The 20,417-nt window shown below is 36.2% G+C and overlaps 1 protein-coding gene across 39 annotated transcripts in view; it reads right to left on the reverse strand.

The window, feature by feature from the left end:
* CAMK2D (calcium/calmodulin dependent protein kinase II delta) overlaps positions 1–20,417 on the reverse strand; it is a 273,998-nt gene that overhangs the window by 70,000 nt on the left and 183,581 nt on the right. For 25 of the 39 annotated variants that reach the window (XM_049708866.1, XM_049708868.1, XM_049708888.1 and 22 more), the window contains 2 exons: positions 12,590–12,655; positions 9,218–9,290 (listed from right to left, as the gene is read on the reverse strand). In XM_049708866.1, the coding sequence (XP_049564823.1) occupies positions 9,218–9,290; positions 12,590–12,655 (139 nt within the window). Of the gene's footprint in view, positions 1–8,207; positions 8,281–9,217; positions 9,291–12,589; positions 12,656–20,417 lie in introns of all 39 variants that reach the window. The other 14 variants (XM_049708877.1, XM_049708875.1, XM_049708886.1 and 11 more) reach the window with 1 other exon arrangement.

The following is a 20,417-nucleotide window of genomic DNA, read 5'->3' on the forward strand; positions in this document are numbered from 1 at the left end:
AAGTAAGTTTTAATCAAGTACCAGACTTCTTCAGGCTATTGCTGCTCACTGCCATCAGATTCATCACTGTTATGACAATTGGTAATTGTAAGGACAACTTTGTAATTTTTTAGGGCTGATAGGGTTTTTACCTCAACACTAAATACATGATAATTTAATTTCGATGTTGGGATGATGAGGTCTCAAGTATATGAAAGATCTTCATACTAAAATAACTTTTAGTAAAATCTAACATTTGACATTATTTGGAACTCTTGTTCATCTATCAATATACTATAGTATCTAACCATGCTATATCATCAATATTTGACATTTTATTTTCACAACTAAAGTTTATGGTCCACTACACTCATGTACCTTTTACTTTAATTAAGAAGTGATTTCCAGCTATTAATTTATGGAATAAATGACTTGGAAAAAACCACATTAAACTGTAAGTGATAGTTTATTTCTCTATAACCTTCATATTCAAAAGCATTGAGATGTCAGAGAGCTCTGCTAATACACATCTGTCCTAATTTGTCAAGCACAGACTCATTCAGGGAAAGAGTTCCAATCACTTTGGAAATCGCAATCATTTTAGGTCTTTCAGATCTCAAGTGAGCAAATGCCAGTGTCATCAGTGAATAAACAATTTAATGTGCTTTCATTCTTATCGATAAATCAAAAAGATCTGGGCAGTGCTGTGTGCATTATGCCCTTAAACACCAGGTATCTGCCAATTCAGAAGAAAGGGAACACCTTAGAGTTTTATCATACATGGCCTGTTGAATGACTGGGGCAAATATTCATACCTAGAGATGACCTAGAAGACCTCTCTGTAGGGCCTTGTGAGTCATCCAGGAAATAATAAATCCATCTGGGATCAGTGTTTCACCTTATACCCGTGAAGACTGTTCAGCTGCAGTTATGCACAGGAAAAGGCTTGTCTATTTCAAGGCTACTGTATAGATTTAAAAATAAATAGCACTGAAATGGCTTCATGTTTAAGCATATCTTTTAGGCAAACCTAATATACAGAATTATGGAATGCAAACTGAAAAATTAGGATGATTATTGACTTTATTAAAAGATTATTTGCTTTATAAAGAAACATTAAAAGTATCACACACGTTTGATCTATATACAACTCTTTGGAATATATTTGTTTGAATAATCTTGTTACCATGTTCTGCAAGGATATGGAAGGCTTAATCACCAAGAATTTCTAAAGCAGCATGTAAACCAGGGCACTACAGTTATTCTGATTTTCTTTAACTACTACCATTCATATAGCCTCCAACTTAAAAACATACTGCACTATAAAAGTTCATTGGCAAGTAGGCTAGTTCAGATTATGAATGTCCACAGAAATTAAGATAATATGTGGTTATATTCCACAAAAGCTGAAACAGTAGAATCTCTCACCTAATCAGTGGCTACTTCTTTAGAAAGGATGACCTTTACATTCTTCACTGCTAATATTCTATTATTTTGATTTTCTAAAACAAATGAGAAAGGTGAGATCAGAAACTCAGGCCTTCCAACACAACTATGGTTGAACATGGGGCACAGCACTGTGAGAGAAACGGGCAGCAGCACAATGATCTAGAAAGAGGGTGAAGGCCTGGATTTATTTCCTGGTCCTGACTGTTATTAACTATGTGGATTTGGGCAATTTAGACTCTTGAAGCTAATTAACTAATTCTTCATCTCACAAATGAACATTATAGATATATATTTTATCGCAAAACAGTATATATTAAATTATAAAATCCCACTGGATTTAATCACAGGGGCTCGTGAGGGACATTATATGCGTTAGTGATTAGCTATTATACTGCAGTGCAGCTGGCCATTTCAATGTGCATAACATTGAATATCTGTAATGAATGCTCATGACTTGAGAAATGTCTGTATTTCTAAATTAAGTGCAATCTATTATGTTAATATTTACACATTGAGATTATCTCTAAATTCTTATAATGCATCACTGTTTAGGTTGGTTTTTAAATAGATTCTACTGACATTCTCACACACAGGTTCCCTCCCCGCCCCATTGCTTCCTAATGATGCAGGATTTTCCACGACATCTGGTCTTAGTGTCAACAACCATTTATAGCATATCAGCTGTAACGAGCAGCAACTGTTTGCAAGTTTTGTTCTGTACTTCCATATGGATACAATGGCAACTACTTCCATTGTGATTTGGGATTTTCTTGAAACTGTCCAAGTATCTCAAAGTACCGAGGCAAGTTGCTGGAATCACTTTCAGAACTGGAAGAGACTTGGGAAATAAAATAATTCAAACCCCTCAGTTTGAGGTAGAGAGGTTCAAAATGATGAAGCAAGGACTTGAGGCCAGATTTCCTGATCCCTTCCTTTTCAAAGACGTGATACTGAGGAAGCTTCTCTGATGGTATAAAAATCATTCATTTTCAAAAGGTAGTCTATTCAGCAGATATTTTTAGAAGAATTTAAAGTAGTCAAAAATATTTATTACCCATAATCAAATAAAACAAGGGGAAACATGAAAAAGACATAATTTTGATTTTGCTTCTCAAAAATCTCATAAACACATCATGAGGATTTCTAAATTAGTATGACCTTTATTAAGGAACTGATTCAGCAAAGGCGATGATCATCTTTAACATTAGTCACATTAACATCTTCAACATTAGTGATATCACAGATTTATCTGTGCACATACGTGATTATCTATGTAACCAATGAAACTCAAACATTCGTAAATTATAAGGGTAGTGAAATCATGTGTGCTTTACTTTTTTAAAAAAGCAAAACATTTTTAATGAATATTATAAAACAGCAAGTTATTAGTTTTATTATTCTATATTATTTGATGCTTACATTCCCTTGGATATTAGCTTTTAAGAAGTAAAATTGTCTTTTAAAATTTCTTTCTTCTATTGGAAAGTCTCAGTATTTCAACATGAAGTTAATCAGTCAGTGCTTTGGTGCGTTTTCAGTCACTTCTCCTTTGCCAAAGAAGGTGTGAACAAAGCTCTTAGAAATCAACTAAATGAAATTTTGCATGAATTGAAAAGCCTGAATATCAGGCTCTCATGCACATGGTGGAGGTCCTTTTGTGCACATAGTACAAGTGACTTTTGCTTTTATTTTCACATGGCATGGATACCTGAATTGATGTACTTAGCACGGGGAATTTCTAGCTGATGCATGCACTGTGAGTTTGTGATGAGGAAGTACTGTTTCTATCATCACGCATATAGGAGCAAGTTCGTAAGAATCACTCAGTATTCCATTCCTGTTTCTTGATCTGCCTCCGCATTAACAGCACACACTATCGAGCAGCTTGAAAGAACCCCAGTGGGACTTCCCCAATTAGCTGTTTCTCCACAGCCTGACATACACCAAGTACTCCATAAAGAAATACTAGAACGACTAAATGAATGATGGAATTTGTCACATGTATATAGTTTGTTTCTAGTATAGCTAGACATACATTATGTACAAGTGATGTGTTCTTTAAACAGTTTTTTAAAAAGGTGGTTCTGAGAAAAGTGGAATAATTGTGATTTTATAATTATGCTAAATGTAGAATTCACTATTTGATATATCTACTACCCATGGTGACAAGGATTTACTGAATGCTTGTCAGATTCCCAGAAAATGAATTACTTTCTTTTCTGGTCATACATTCGATTTTATTGACATTTCTATGAAAGTGTTAAAAATCCCCCCAAATCTCCAAAATTACTATCTTCATTTAAATATCTATATCTATTAACTATCCATCTATCTACCTACCTATCACTCTCATATCCATCTACCCGTCTAATGATTTTTCCATTAAACATTGTTTTTCAGGAGGTAGGCTTTCAGAAAGACAGTATTTTCCACTGAGGCAATTCACTGGTGCTGATTTGTTGCTAAAAGATTCAGTCGTATGTATGAAGCCTCCTATCCAGATAGCTGTTCATGAAGTAGTATAGTAACCATTTCTGATACACTCTGAACTGAAGAAATCTTACTACTTTGTGTGAAATGTTTACTTGAAAAAGCACAGCTATATTAACTGTCTCCTTTGACTTACTTCCTTCTGTCAACTGATTCACAGAAGTTGTATTCTCCCGGTTCTTAAATGAGACAACACAACTGACTTGATATGCCTTTATTTCCTGTGACATCGAAAGTTGTCACTTGTTACTGCAGCCTCTTTTCGACCTAATATATTTTTGCAGTGCTTGTCTGATGTACTTCCTTCTTTCTGGGACACACAGCACAGATACATTTTCCACATATATTTAAGTGATCTTTAATTCACCAGCCTGTACGTTCCACACATACAAGGTCTGTTTGTTTTGCTCTGTAATATATGCCCACAGCCCAGACAGGGCCTTGGTAGGTGCTCAAGAAATGTTTGATTAATGTTTGTTCTTCTCTTTTGATACCTGAATTTTTAATCAGCAGAGTTCACAAATATCCAACACCACTCTTCATAAACAATCTATTTATAAGCACTCCAAAGTGAATGTCCTGATGTGGCCTAAATTAAATGGGGCAAATCCATTTCGTTCTTCTTGATGCCTCATTTTCCAAAGGCTGTGGACAATGCCACCTTACTGATTTTCTAAATAGGACATCTTTGCTTTTTATGCCAGTCTTTTGTCAAATTATGCTGCCCTCCTACTCTACATTAAATCTTAAATATGCCTTATTCTCTTATTCCTAATGAGATGAATTTTATATAGCTATGAAAATCCATAGGTGGGGATTATTTTAATCCCTTGACTCACTAAATTTAGACCCATTTTCCCAAATAATTCTTAATATTGCTAGCAAGATTATTTTACCATCATTGTTCTGATCTATTCTTTGATCTCTATAATGGTTTTCAATTCATTTATCTAACTGAATTGAGAAGTGGTAGTGATTAAGCTTGCAGACCCTGGAACCCAACTGCTTGGGCACAAATCCTATCTTACTAGCTGAGTGACCTTGAATAAGTTCTTTTACTCATGGCTGTTAAATCTCCCCTTAGGTAACATGGGGATGGTCATAGTGCCTTCCTCATGAAGTTGTTCTGAAGATTAATATGATGATACAGTACAGGGTATAACAGTAACTGCTTGACAAATGGCAGCTATGGCCATTTTTATTATTTAGGTTCTGCTTTGATTCAAACCCTCTCAAAGACTAGAGTCATATCCCTGAACTATAGTCCTATAATTATGTTAGCACTGCTGTATCTCCCCAATACTGCTTGAATCTACAGCAGTTGGCCTGACACTGAATGCACCTTAGACAAAGGTTGTGGTCCATGTATCCAACGGATACTGCCTGGTGCTGACTGACATGCTTCTATTATGCCAACATCCCACCACCCTGAACTTTCTCCTGTTGCTGTGCCTGCTGTGCCTTGTCTCTAGGTCTCGGTAAGTTTCCATCTGGTGGATTCTACTGTCTAATAAGCCCCCAAGTGTGGCAGTTATTCAAATATTCAAACCGAGATCTGTATGCAATCACTGTATCAAAGAGGATATGTTTACCCTCTATTTTATTCAACATTAATTAACATACACAACAATCTGTTTTATTCAATGTTGTCCTTTCTATTACAAATGTGCTTTTGGTTGAACTTGATTCATTCCTAAATTAAAGGACTATGCTGCAAGTATTAACTAGGTATAAGGTCTCACATTAGGTACTGTAAAGGAACACAATACGTTAAATAGCTATTATCTTAGGAGGGATTTATAAACAAACTGTACAGTACTCCTATGCTCACAGGTGTCTGTGATAATGATGAAAAATGTAATACTTCCTGTGTTTTTATCTCACTGATACGGACAAGTTAAACTGCATGCCTGTAGTGTACATGAATTAACATACGAATCATGACAGGGAAACAAAAATATATGGCCCAACAGTAGTAAGGGCAATATTTTGATTAAAGCCTGAGAATAGGTTTCGGCAATTGATCTTTTTCGTTTTAATGTATCGGTAAATATGCTATTGCAAGTTGTATACTTATCAGACTATGCATGGCGGATATAAAAGACACAAATCAAAGCCAGTGACTGAGCACACTTAAGGTGTGCATAAGTTGTCTCTCACGCACAAGTTTGGGCCTCTCAGTATATTTATGTCATGGCCTACTGAAACAAGCATGAGAACTAGACTCAACTGAAGTGTATCCAAGTCAGCAACTTCACAGAAACTAGGACAATTATAGACATTATAACAAGCTCTATCAGAAATTCATCTCTATCCTCTCCTAAAAACAGGGTAAGAATGGAAAGCAAAAACACTCTTCTCCCTTGCAAGAAATCTGATGGGTGATGCAGCAGGCTGTTTCTTTTAGTAGTAGCCTTGCTGGAAATCACCTGCCTGAGTTTTTAATTAGTGACTTTAGCTCATATGTCAGAAAATATATTTTTCTTCCCCACCCACATCCTAGGCTCACTGCCATCTCTGAGTAAAGTTACAGTCTTTGGGGACTTCCCTGGTGAAAGCCCATGTGCAGCAACGAAGACCCAACTCAGCCATAAATAAATAAATAAAAAGGAAGGAAGGAAGGAAGGAAGGGAGGAAGGAAGGGAGGAAGGAAGGGAGGAAGGAAGGGAGTTCCGGTCTCTGAAGAGCTCTGCTGAGTTTGGACACTTACAAAAGTGCAATATCATGACCTCACAAAATATATTTTGAAAGTCATGGAATAGAATTCACATTTTTCATCCTTGGCTTTTAGAGTATACTTATAATTACATAAATGTAGCAAAATGTTTCAAATGATAACTTTATTAAACAGCAAAAATAATGTGTATGTCTACATACGTTCACTTAAAAAGGAAAAGTAGCACTGTGAGTACTACGCAGTAACCAAAAGGGGCACTGTCTTTACATGGCTAGTAAGGAATTTTTGAGGTGATTGCCAAATATATGGGTTTTCAAAGGAACATATTATTTTTCCTTCATCCTGATGGCTAAGTTTGGTGTTAGCAGATGGACACAGTCCTATCTTGGTTCACCAAAAGAACAAGCCATTAACCTACTTTTCCTTTAGACATGCAAAGCTCTCAGACTCAAACTGAAAATCAAAGGAAGATTCTAGAAAACTAAGGCAATGTTTTGCTTAAAAATCACATCTTCAAGTAACTCACTGTGGATCGTTAGAGATATATTCTTGTAGAACATACTAAATGAATGGAAACTACAGATTTACAATTTACTATAACTAGAGAAGTCTAGAGAAACCAGCCTAGGTCCTCCCACTGAACCCACTACAGTTCAAGACATTCTAAATTATCCTTTGCCACCTTTGTACTAAAGCCTGGAAAAGGCTGAGGTTTCAGATGAAAAACCACAACTATACAGTGCTCACATTTGCTATTTCCCCCACCCAGGAGTTTCTCTCCATTGAAATTTCTAGGCCTTCACTATTTCTCTGAAATTTCATAAGTAAAACTAGAATGCTGAGAGAAGAGGTCAGAAAATTAATAAAAGGATAGTCTTCTCTGAAATATTTAATTTCTAAATGATCTAAACAATTTTCAACCTCAATGGTTATCAGAAGCTGAGTCAAGTCTTAAAAGTATTAGTATCAAATATACTATTTGATAATAAAATTTGTTTTACCCTTTTTCCATCTGTTTTAAAAGGCAATAATATCTTGGCCCCTAGGAATATAAATAAATAAAAACCCAGGGAGCCTCAGTGTCCTCAGAATTCCTGGGACTAATGTTAAGGGAAAGAGACTTCAGCACCCAGAATGGGATTCTTTAGCACCAATCACTTGGGCCAAAAATCTACCTAATACATTTATCTCTATTTACTTTATAATTCTGATAACCATTTACATATTAGGTAAATATAATATGACTATAAAATCACATGTTTGATCAACAAACATACTATTATGTCCACAGAACAAGTTTAGAAAGAAAGAGATCAGTCCTACTCAAAATCACATTAAATGCTGCATCCATTCTTAGGAAGAAGGAAATATAAGCTATTTATTGTTAATGTTAGGCAATGCTTTCTCTCTGGATGAAATGGGATTTATGTAAGTCTCAAGTGTGCATTAGAGAAGAGATGACTGTGGCGAGGGAAAGTGTCTTCGTAATGTGTCGGAATGAGTCCACACAACTTTACTGCTCATATTTTTGCCTTTACAGGCATAACTGCAGCTGAACAGTCGTTAGGAATTGTGTGGTGGTTTGTCTTCTCCAAGGGCATTCATTACTCACCTTCAGGTCCCGATGGACTACGCCCATCTGATGGCAGTGTAGCACAGCCTCCAGGATCTGCTGAATGCAATGACTGCATGCAAACACCAGGGGGCGTGTGTTAGTTCCAAGCTTACACTCACTGTCTGTATAGCCTCAGAGAGACTGGGTTAAAGTGCAAAACTAGCAGACAACTGGAGTTGTATTTTAAACATCTTCAGTAATGTAAACATGCTCAAGAAGAGTGACTACTACCTCAGAACAATCAGGATCTTGCCAGATGTGAGCCAAAATGTGGGTCCACTTGTTCTAGAAAAATCCATCTTAAAAATATTTAATTCAGGAGCTCATTTCCTGGTTATAAATCCTCACAGGAAATGAACTGGAACACAACTATTATTTTTATAGCTTTTGTGCTCCACCTCCACCTCACACAAAAAAAACTGTTTCCCTCTTCTCTCCCATTTTTCTAGTATCATTCCAAAGCTGTCACATTAGCAGTCAAGGCACCATTAAGGTTAAATTAGGATACGTAATGAATTTTTGATAAATCATTAACTTCGCATGCTTTAATTTAGCTGGCAATTATCATCTCTTGCCTGAGGGTTCATCAGACTCAAATGGAGCAATGCGTAACCAGTTGTTCTGCTACAGCAACCCATGGTCTCAGAACAGAAGTGGTGTTTAAATCTACAGGCGGACATACATCACAGGCCAAGTTTATCTCCAGGCAAGTGCTGGTCATCTCAGGAAAGCCTGCCCCCAAACTGCCTCTGGTGGTTTACTCCTCGGAAACGTAACAGGTGTTCTCAATACTGTCCTTCCCTTTTTGCTATGATGTATATTTAGCCTGTAGATGAGCAAACTGAAAGAGCCATCATGCATTATCATTTCATCATTTAGTCATTTTAGGGAAAAGTTGGGAAAGGCAAGGGAACCATTTTAAATACCCACCCTCTGCCCTTTCCCCAGAAAAAAAAAACCAAAAAAAAACTTCCTTTGATTCAGATTTATGGACTCCATATACTGACCTTCAGGTCCCTGTGAACTATGCCATTTAGGTGACAATGATTTACACTTTCTAGAATCTGCTGTATACAATGACTGTAAAGATACAAGGGCAGAATGGAAGGGAGAACATTTTAAAGGCACATAGTCACATTGAATACAAAATAAAATGAAAGTTTGAACGAAACAAACAACAAACAAAAATTATATTTTTCACATTTTTTTAGCTTTACACTGGAATTAAATAATGCTGAATAAAGCTAATTCTGGTTCTAACAAAAATGACATCCAACATAGAATTTGTGACATATTCAGACAAAACAATTTGAGCTGTGTGTGTTTTTCATTGCAACTCCATAAATTAAATCATTTGTATACAGAACTCAATATTTCCATATTCAGGGAGAAAATTTTATAAATAATTTCCACAATGTTCTGGGAAAATTCTTCAGTGAAATAAAATTTATGGGTATTTCTCATACACATCTAAACTGTTTAAAATCTGAGGTCACAATTAAACATAGGTGTTGAAACAAGAGGGTAAACACAGATGAAGTGGCAGGTGAAACAAAGGTCAAAAAAAATGGAGGGAGACATTTACCATTTTGACTTAGAAATGGTGCTGCTTGTATAATATATTAATAGGAAAACTAACGCACGTCTCCAATAACAGGGAGAATTTAAAGTAAACCCATGGCATAAAACAAACTCCTCTTCAGTATAGTCATACTCTGGGGAAGGGCTAAGAACTTACAAAAAGTAAATAAAATTTAAAATCCCCTGGAGCACTGGTGGTTGTTAGACACATTTTCATACACCCCAGTGAAGGAAAACTTATGCTTATTACTATGTTAAAATGCACAACTTATGCTATTCTTATTAAAGGCTCACTGATGTCAAATAGACGCTAATTAAATTCTATGGTAGACGTCATCGATGGGCACCTATAAGGTCCCCTGAGCTGTCATATGACATACAGTAATGTAGAACATATCACACTGATGAATTCTGTACAAGTTCACTATGCGATTCAAATGCAGGTATATATAGACATTCATTCATTCTACATTCATTCATATAAGGATTAAGCAAATACTTTAATGAGGATATTTTCAATCATTTAATGTACAAAATACTACTACTCCAAAGAAAGTAATCACCATCTGATTTATTACAACATGTCACAAAATTGCTCATGATTGTGATTTTCTAGCTCTAACTTGATTAAGTGTACCACTAAAACAGCTTCATATTGGTTGTTTTTGACTATACAGCTTATTGGAGTGTTCGTAATTATCTGTTAAATCATATGACTCTTTTGCCTTCTACAATAATGTTCACTTTATACTACTTTTTAGGAATACTTCACTCTCTCATCTCAAACCACTGGTATAAGTTATTGGGCTTAATGAATAACAGAAAATAAAGAAGTAAACAAGAATTCATATTAAATAAAGTTCACCATATGTTACCAGTGAGAATTAATTCAATTCTTAACTTCTTGAGGACTAGTACTAAACAGATTTTTACAAATTATTTGCTCTTTATGCTTGTAGTTGAGAAGAGAATGTTTCTTCTCCTTGATTATGTGTGGGACCTATCCTAAAATGTATCCCACAGTACATTCCAAAATTTAATATAAGCATGCATATGAAATGATCCAACCAACCAAGGGTCTATCCTGTTATCTGCAGGGCTGCTCGATAGTGAAAATGGTCTCTAGATTAATTTCAACCAATATTTTGAAACACAAGAACAACCTGTTTAACATAACTTTGAAAAGCAAAATAAAGGAAATTCCCTCACTTTTTTTATTACCTTGATTAAAAAGATTACTCTTTTGGAAAGTGGGCAAATAGCTACTTCCAAGGCTATTCTGAAGCCCTTTTCAGAGGCCTAATGTGAGGAACTGGCTTAAACTGAACAAGCGATGATTCACTCATTATAGCATAAGTGACATGGAACTTTCTATTGGACTTTGGCAGGAAACATTCCATTAAAAAATTAGAGTGTAGTCATGTGCAAAGAAGATTCACAAAATGTCATAAACAGTAGCATTAAACCAAAAAGATTAATCAGAAATTTAGAAGTGAGCCTGTATATACATGTGCTACTTTGGAGGGTTGGGGAACCTTCTATCGGCTGACTATCTGCTGAGGGCCAGGCTACAGGGGGATGAGCAGCCTTAGGAAGCTCTGAAAGCATTAGGTAGAGAACCAGCAGGCACAGACCATCAGTAACTGAATATATATAAAACATCTCATTTATATTGCTAATAATGAGCCAAGCACTCACAGCCAGATTTTTCAAAATGAGCACCAACTGCAGAATATGTGTAAGAAATGCCAAGGAAATTAACACCATACAGTCTAAGTAATGTCTGAGCAAGTAGATTAATGTTACTTTACTCCAAAAACATTGCCTAGGAAGTCTCAAATTAGACAAAATGTTAGCCATTTTTAACTTCTGTAAAAATGTTGCCAATTAACAAGATTGGGAAATCCTCTTGAATCCTCTGAAGTACCTGAATAAATATTTTTCAAGTGAGAGTTCCAAGGACATTAATGGAATTTCCAAAGCATTAAACAGCTCATAATGCCTGAAGGAGACCACCGGGCCTTTTGGAGTCTGTTTCTTTTTATGGCCTCTGATTAGACATGGGCTGTTCATGGAACTTCTGTGATGATGGAAATGCTTTATATCTGCTATATCCAGTCGGTTGCCACTAGCCACTCGTGCAATTAAGCACTTGAAATGGGGCTAGTGCAACTGAGGAAGTGAACTTTTTATTTAATTTTAATTAATTGAAATTGAAATTAAGAGTCATATGTATAAACAACAAGGTCCTACTATATAGCACATGGAACTATATTCAATATCCTGTAATAAACCATAGCAGAAAAGAATAAGGAAAAGTATATATGTATAACTGACTCACTTTGCTGTACAGCAGAAATTAATACAACATTGTAACATAGTATCAACTATACTTCAATAAAATAAATTTAAAAAAGAAGTCATGTGTGACTACTGGCTACCATACTGGGCAGCCTAGCATCTAAAGAGCTCATAACTTTGATAAAAAAGTGTATTTCTTTATTAGAAGTCATTCCAGTTAGGCTTTTTTTAAAAATAAAATATGTATTCTAACTATAGATACTAGATAAAAATAAAGTTTAGTCCAGATTCATAGTTGTTTTTTTTTTCTTCAAAGAATCATCTTGGAAATCCTTAAGAGAGAAATATCAATTAAGAGGGTCTCATCAAGAAAAGTCCAAGATGGTATTATAAAAGTCTCATAATCTTAAGCATCATAATATATTTGTAGAGAGATATACTGAACAAGTGTCATCTGAGTGCTGAGTCCTGTATCTTGCCCAGGGCAAGTCACTTACCTGGCGTCGGCTTCACTGTAATATTCTCTTGCCACTATGTCTTCAAACAGTTCACCTCCAGTAACTCTGTGAAGACAAACAAGATATTCACATTAAAAAAGAAGAAAAAACTAGGCATCAATAGATTTGCACCAGTGTTCACATGAAATATATGCTTTCAGATTATTTTAAAAATTATTACCAAAACAGAAAGCATATTAAAACATTATAAGACTCCATAATGTTCAATTTATATTAATCTAAACACTTCCATCTTTTCTGTTTGCCTTTGTATCACTAGATCCCAAGGATACAACTTTCTGTATACCATAAATATACTCAGACATATCTTATAGAAAATGGTTTCTATGAAACTCTTCAATTCTCTAAATATTAACTGAGGTCTGACAAAGTGTGTGGAACCATTTAGGAACATTTTCTGAACAAAAAGAGAGGATAACACATCATGGGTGTAGAGTGTGAGTTTGCAGGCTGTATTTCTCTGGAGGGGCTCGTTTTTTAAACTGCAATGAACATGCCTTTATGGGCTAGAGGTGGCCTTCCAAAATACATACCACTTTGGGGCTGAGTGCTTGATTTTCCTTGTAAAGCAATTTCCTTTATGTTCCATGTCTTTGCCGGTAAAGTAAGACTCAGGTTTTGGCAGTGCCTGAGAGGCAGCAGTGACCCCTTGCCAGCTAGGAAGGAGCCATATCTGTCTGCCCTTCTTAATAAAGTGAAGACTTCCCCACAACTCAGCAACTAGATTTGGTTACTCCAGGAAGTTCATTCAGACCGTGGACTTCGAGGTTCTCTAAATAAGGAGATGTAACTATCTCTGGGATTAATTTCTTCTTCAGGTCCAACAGATTACTGCTTTGGGGCTACAATTCCCTAACCAGTGATTCTCTGGTTTAGGCTTTTCTTCTCCCTGCTTAAAAAATGACTCTTTAAATTTTAAAAAGTCATGTAATTTTGTGGTAAAATTTTAAAATATGGAAATGTACCAAGTCCTCCCCTATCTCTTAATCCCAATTCCACTCCGGGGAATAAATCGATTTTAACTTTACACGTGTCCTTTCAGCTTTCTGTGTATCTTTTAACATTTATACTTTTCCCTTTGCAAACACACACAAAGAAACACTTTTCTCACTAAAGTGCGATTGTGCAATATACAACAATTAGGCTAATCGTGTTTTTCATTTTACATTAAATCATGGGCACTGTTTCATGTCAGAAGCATTTTTTTCCCTATTTAAAATAAGTAGTGTGTATGCGTGTGTGCACGTACATCTTTGAGAGTATTATTAGAAGATAAATTCTTAAAAGTAAAATTACTGGGTCAAAGAGTATCCACATTTAAAATTTTTGGGGGAAGACAAGGAAAATTACCTTCCAAAATGGTGGTACCTCCAACATTTTGAAAGTACCGACAGGCCCACATCATTACTAATAATGGTTATTGTCAATAAACGAAAATGCCTATCTAATTGGAAAAAAGTTAGCTCATGTTAATACGAATTTGAGTATTAGTGAAATGAATCATTTTCTTATGTATTTATCAGTCATTCCTTCCTCTGTTATGATCTGACTTGATTTTAAAAGAAACTTTCAGCTTTGGAGTTTAACCTCATAAGAGCTAACATTTGTTGAGCGCTTTCCATGTGACACACAGTGTGCTAAGCTTTATGTTAACTGATAAATTCTAATAATTTAGGATGGTTTTACCACTAGCCCAGTGTATTCATGAGAAAATGGAAGTACAGAGAAGTTAAGTAACTTGCCCAGTTTTACACAGCCTTGAGTGGCATAGGCGGGCCATCCACACCACAGCCCATACTTTCGATCACTACACAGTACAGCCTTTTCAATAATTACACTGTCCATTTTTCTAGAGATTTAGAAGGTATGAGTCATTTGGTCAAGCATCAAGTGAAGGTATAAAACTTGCTGTATGTACATTAGAGAGTGTGAGATAAAATTAATCTAAGATAGTTTTTTGTTGTTCTTGTTTTTTACTTTAATAAGTTCTGAAATATCATCAAACGATAACATGTTCCAGGGATCACCAGTTATTACTCTTGTCTGTATTTTCCTCTCCTAAATGAAAAGATGTGATACTATAAACTGTAAACTTGTCTGAAAGTTTACTCAACTTTCCCCCATCTCCACTGCATTCTGGATATTTCTAAGTCCTTTAATGTTGAAGTTACTATTTTCAATTCTATTACTTTTACACATAAAATGGACATCTAAAATGATTATTTAAAGCTTCATATGGGCTTGTTATGAAAACTATTGGTTATGTGTACATGTAATTTCATTTATTGGCACAGCTAAGTTTTTCTCCCAATTAGAATCTATGATATTAACGCAATCATACAGTGTGCCCTAGACAAATTATGATACAAAGTAATTAAATATTAGACAGAAAGAACTTCCAACAAATCTATTACTGTCTCTATAACGATGATAACAGTTTTGTGGGATTTCTTCCTTTGAACGTGACCAACATAGATATGATATATATTCATATTTATCTTTGTTTCTGACCACAGGTAGCAAGAAAATCTGTATATATTACAAACAATTTTGGATTGTTAAAGTGTTTAACAAATATTGATTAAAAAGTCCATTTCCACTAATAAAATTGCTACTGCATATATAGTAGTTTCTTAAATATATTATATACTCCATGCGAATCGTCAGATCCTAAATCGCTAGGATCAGGACTTGCGGATCTTTGTTACCTTAGCACCGAACCCAGCAACTAACACATAACATTTGTTCAATTAATGAGTACTGAAATAATGATTAAATGAATTAACCAAGTCAGAAAATCATGCTACCCATCTACTATAAGTTTAGAGTTTACATGTGCTTAAAAAGAAAAAGGAAAACACTAAAATTTAGCCATATGTGATGATAGGTTTTATTTCTTAAGGGGTTTGTATCTAAAGAAGAATACTGAAAAGTCAGGTGTAACTATTAAACAAATTTAAGGGGTAGAGAGAGCTTTATGTAGAGTTGGAGATTATGTAGTCAACTGTCTCTGACAGTACTCTTTCTCATTTTCTAGCATTCATTTTTCTCATTATTTAAAAATATCCTTGTGCAAATGAAGCCATTTTGTCATTTTTGCTATATGTATGATAAACATCTGAGAAGGAAAAAATGGAGTTCTAATAGAACACACTGCCTTAAAGAGAAGCTTGAATTTTCTAACTTTAACACATTTCTATACTCACATGATTGTTTAATGGAGCACAAAATTAAGCAGCAGTTATTACAGATTTTGGAAAATTTTTAGTATGCTATGTGAAGTTTCACACAGTCACAAATTAAATCAGTCTCATGAATAAACTGTTAGATTAATTAATTAGAGATTTTGCAAATAAAGTGGTGTCAGGGATCTGTATGATATGAGGCATATCAATTATATATTTGAAGCATTAATTATCATTTATGAACCTCTATAACCTTAGAGCTTACAGGAAATAAACGATAACTCTAGAACTATGAAAAGATGAGACTCTATATATCAAAAAGATTTTTGTTGTTGCTGTTATTTATGGGAATGCTGATTCATTTTGTGCTATTCAGCAAGAATGAATTATTCATGCTCCTTGTATATATATTTGTGAATTATATCAGAAATAGTTGAAAGTAGTTTCACCTTGAATAAAACATTTATAAAATTTTGAGGATTACAGTTTTGCCTATGACACTGAGAGCAGCTGCTAGCATCCAAGATGTCAAAGATTGGACTTTGGAAGAGAAAATGGCTCCATGTTAACTCAAGAACCAGCACTGATGTAGAGATTAGAGCATGCCCAAGGTAGTGGGGCAAAACCCATGAACCTCAGGCTGTAGCCACATTGGAAAACAGGAACCCAGAGCAGGGCCCAGCTAACACACAGTGAGGAGGCAATCTCTCCAAGGCAGGGCCAGGAGTGTCTCCGAGAAAAAGGAGTAATTCCCCCTGGAACTCCAAGTATAGAGCTGAAGAACAAACCCAATGAGCAGAGGCCACCGGACCTGAAATCCAAGGCTCTGAACAGAGACAGCAGAAGTCATGTTAGCAAAGAATCACCATAGTCAAATTTTTTGTTTGTTTCTCCAAAAACATTTCATATGCTGACTTGCATTTGGGTGACGGGCGTGTCTTCCAGTGACCTCCCGGGCAGAAGCTGTGAGTGGTGACGTGTTCGCCTGTGCTACCTGCATGGTGCCCGGCACACTGCCTTCCATACTGTTGAACGATAATGGCAAATATCCATTGGGAGCTCCCTATGTGCCAAGCCCAAGCACTGTTCTAAGTCCCTACGGGTTGTAACGCAACAACCTCATGAGGTACATACTAGAGCTATCATTTCCGTTTTATACACAAGGACACTATGTTAGTGGAGGTTAAGGACTTTTCCCAAGAACACACAACACAAGAAAGAAAGGGTTTGTTTATTCCCATTGTGCTACCCTAATTGTTTCCCCTTGGACACAAGCTGGAGAGCAGGAGAAGAGCAGGTCAAAGATCTCTGGAGAGCCCAAACGGTCATGTGAAAAGACTGGGAAGAACAGTGACATAAAGGCACTCCCACTTATATCCCCTTTAATTCTTAGATTAAAGTAAGACCAACTGCTGGTGAGGGCTGGTCAGAGTGAAGCTGATCACGGTTCATTAACAGGAGTGTTACTGGTCTTCCTGGCCAGACAATCCTTTACCAAGTGGGATGGTCCCTTGAATAGGCAAGACTGTCAGCACCAGGCCCCACAATAGGTGCCAGTAGCACTACCTTGTCAATCCCACTATTCCCAGTCACCCCAAGGTCCTCCTAGTGTCCCTGATGAGAACCACTGAGCTAAGGGAACAGTCTATGGAGATACAATTGAAAAGTCAGGCCTTCTAAGCACCACCTTCTAACATATATAGTCAACCAAGCCAATCTCTGGGCAGACATCTATGATGGAACATTGTACCTTCAGTACTTTATAGCATGTCTGGCAGATAGAAAGAGCTTAATAAATCTTTATTGAGTAGATAAATTATCAAATAATTAAATGGATGAATGAAACCAGTCCACAATTTTATGGTTTAACCCATATTTAAGCTAGAAACTGAGGGTAAAGAGGCCCAACTACCTTTCATATTATTTATCTACCAATCTCTAGACAAATCCTGCTGACTTTATCTCCAAAATGGATCTGAAATCAGTACTTCTTTCCATCTCCATTCTAATGTCACCAGTCCAAGTCATCACTGTCTGTCACCTGCACTACTGCAATGGCCTCCTCATTGGCACCATCTCCTCTCTTGCCCCTCTGCCATCAATTCCCCAGACAGTAGCTTTAAGTGTACATCAAATCTTGTCTCATGGCTACATGAAGCTCTTAAATACCTGTGCACTGCTTTTCCAGGCAAAATCCTTACATGACCTGCATGTCTCCTGACCCTCCTTGCTGGCCCTCTCCATCCTGCTCCAACCACAGCAGCCTTTCTCAAGTTCCTCAAGTGCACCAAGCTCCTTCCCATCCCCAGTCCTTTTCACGTGCTGATCTCTCTTCCAGAACATTCCCAACGTCTTTACCTTTACTATTTGGTGAGTAAATCCCTCTTATCCTTCAAAACTTGCTTTAAATTTTATATCCTCACACCCCCTACTCATCTAAGTTATCTTACCCCCTTAGAACCCTGTATTATACTCCATAACACTTATCACCATTAAAATCACGTATTTCTTTGTGTACACATTTGTTTAATGTTTGTCTTTCTACCCGTATGGTTGCTCTGGGAGGGTAAAATCTGTTCCTGCTTCTTCACTATAAAATATCAAGTGATGACACATAGTGCCTGTGACAAGCTCAATAAATGCTCATTAAGTGAATGATCCCAGGGTTTTATATTTCACAGAGAGCAGACGTGTGGGGTGATCACATATCAAGGCCATAATGTTGATGCTCCTGACACCATATCACTTACCATTATATTTTATAAGAAAGCAGGTATCTCTCAGGCAGTTTTCCCCTGGAAATCATATATTTCAGTTTTGGATCTTATAGTATCTTTCCCATAAGACAGAGTTTGTCTGTGAACTAATCATGTCTGATCACAAATGCAGGAAGTACTTGTTGAATTCATTATAAAGGCACATACTTGGATCAGAGATTGAGAAGGGAATAAAAACATGGTGTTTTGAGGACAGACAGCAGAAGCAAGAAGAACTACAATCCTGCAGCCTGTGGAACAAAAAACACATTCACAGAAAGATAGACAAGATGCAAAGACAGAGGGCTATGTACCAGAGGAAGGAACAAGATAAAACCTCAGAAAAACAACTAAAAGAAATGGAGATAGGCAATCTTCCAGAAAAAGAATTCAGAATAATGATAGTGAAGATGATCCAGGACCTCGGAAAAAGAATGGAGGCAAAGATTGAGAAGATGCAAGAAATGTTTAACAAAGACACAGAAGAATTAAAGAATAAACACCTAGAAGAATTAAAGAACAAACAAACAGAGATGAACAATACAATAAATGAAATGAAAAATACACTAGAAGGAATCAATAGCAGAATAACTGAGGCAGAAGAACGGATAAGTGACCTGGAAGACAGAATGGTGGAATTCACTGCTGCAGAACAGAATAAAGAAAAAAGAATGAAAAGAAATGAAGACAGCCTAAGAGCCCTCTGGGACAACATTAAACGCAACAACATTCACATTATAGGGGTCCCAGAAGGAGAAGAGAGAGAGAAAGGACCAGAGAAAATATTTGAAGAGATTAGAGTCGAAAACTTCCCTAACATGGGAAAGGAAATAGCCACCCAAGTCCAGGAAGCACAGAGAGTCCCAGGCAGGATAAACCCAAGGAGAAACAGGCCGAGATATATAGTAATCAAATTGACAAAAATTAAAGACAAAGAAAAATTATTGAAAGCAACAAGGGAAAAATGACAAATCACATACAAGGGAACTCCCATAAGGTTAACAGCTGATTTCTCAGCAGAAACTCTACAAGCCAGAAGGGAGTGGCATGATATATTTAAAGTGATGAAAGGGAAGAACCTACAACCAAGATTACTCTATGAGTAATGAGATACAGCAAGGATCTCATTCAGATCTGACAGAGAAATGAAAGGCATTACAGACAAGCAAAAGCTAAGAGAATTCAGCACCACCAGACCAGCTCTACAACAAATGCTAAAGGAACTACTCTAAGTGGGAAACACAAGAGAAGAAAAGGACCTACAAAAACAACCCATAACAATTAAGAAAATGGTAATAGGAACATACATATCAATAGTTACCTTAAATGTGAATGGGTTAAATGCTCCAACCAAAAGACACAGGCTCTCTGAATGGATACAAAAACAAGACGCATATATATGCTGTCTACAAGAGACCCACTTCAGACCTAGGGACACATACAGACTGAAAATGAGGGAACGGAAAAAGATACTCCATGCAAATGTAAATTGAAAGAAAGCTGGAGTAGCAACACTCATATCAGATAAAATAGACTTTAAAATAAAGAATGTTACAAGAGACAAGGAAGGACACTACATAATGATCAAGGGATCAGTCCAAGAAGATATAACAATTATAAATATATATGCACCCAACATAGGAGCACCTCAATACATAAGCCAACTGCTAAGAGCTATAAAGGAGAAAATCAACAGTAACAATAATAGTGGGGGACTTTTAACACCTCACTTACACCAATGGACAGATCATCCAAACAGAAAATTAATAAGGAAACACAAGCTTTAAATGACACAATAGACCAGATAGATTTAATTGATATTTATAGGACATTCCACCCAAAAAAAGCAGATTACACTTTCTTCTC

Source organism: Orcinus orca, chromosome 4 (genome assembly GCF_937001465.1).
Source record: "Orcinus orca chromosome 4, mOrcOrc1.1, whole genome shotgun sequence".
Taxonomy (NCBI): Eukaryota; Metazoa; Chordata; class Mammalia; order Artiodactyla; family Delphinidae; genus Orcinus; species Orcinus orca.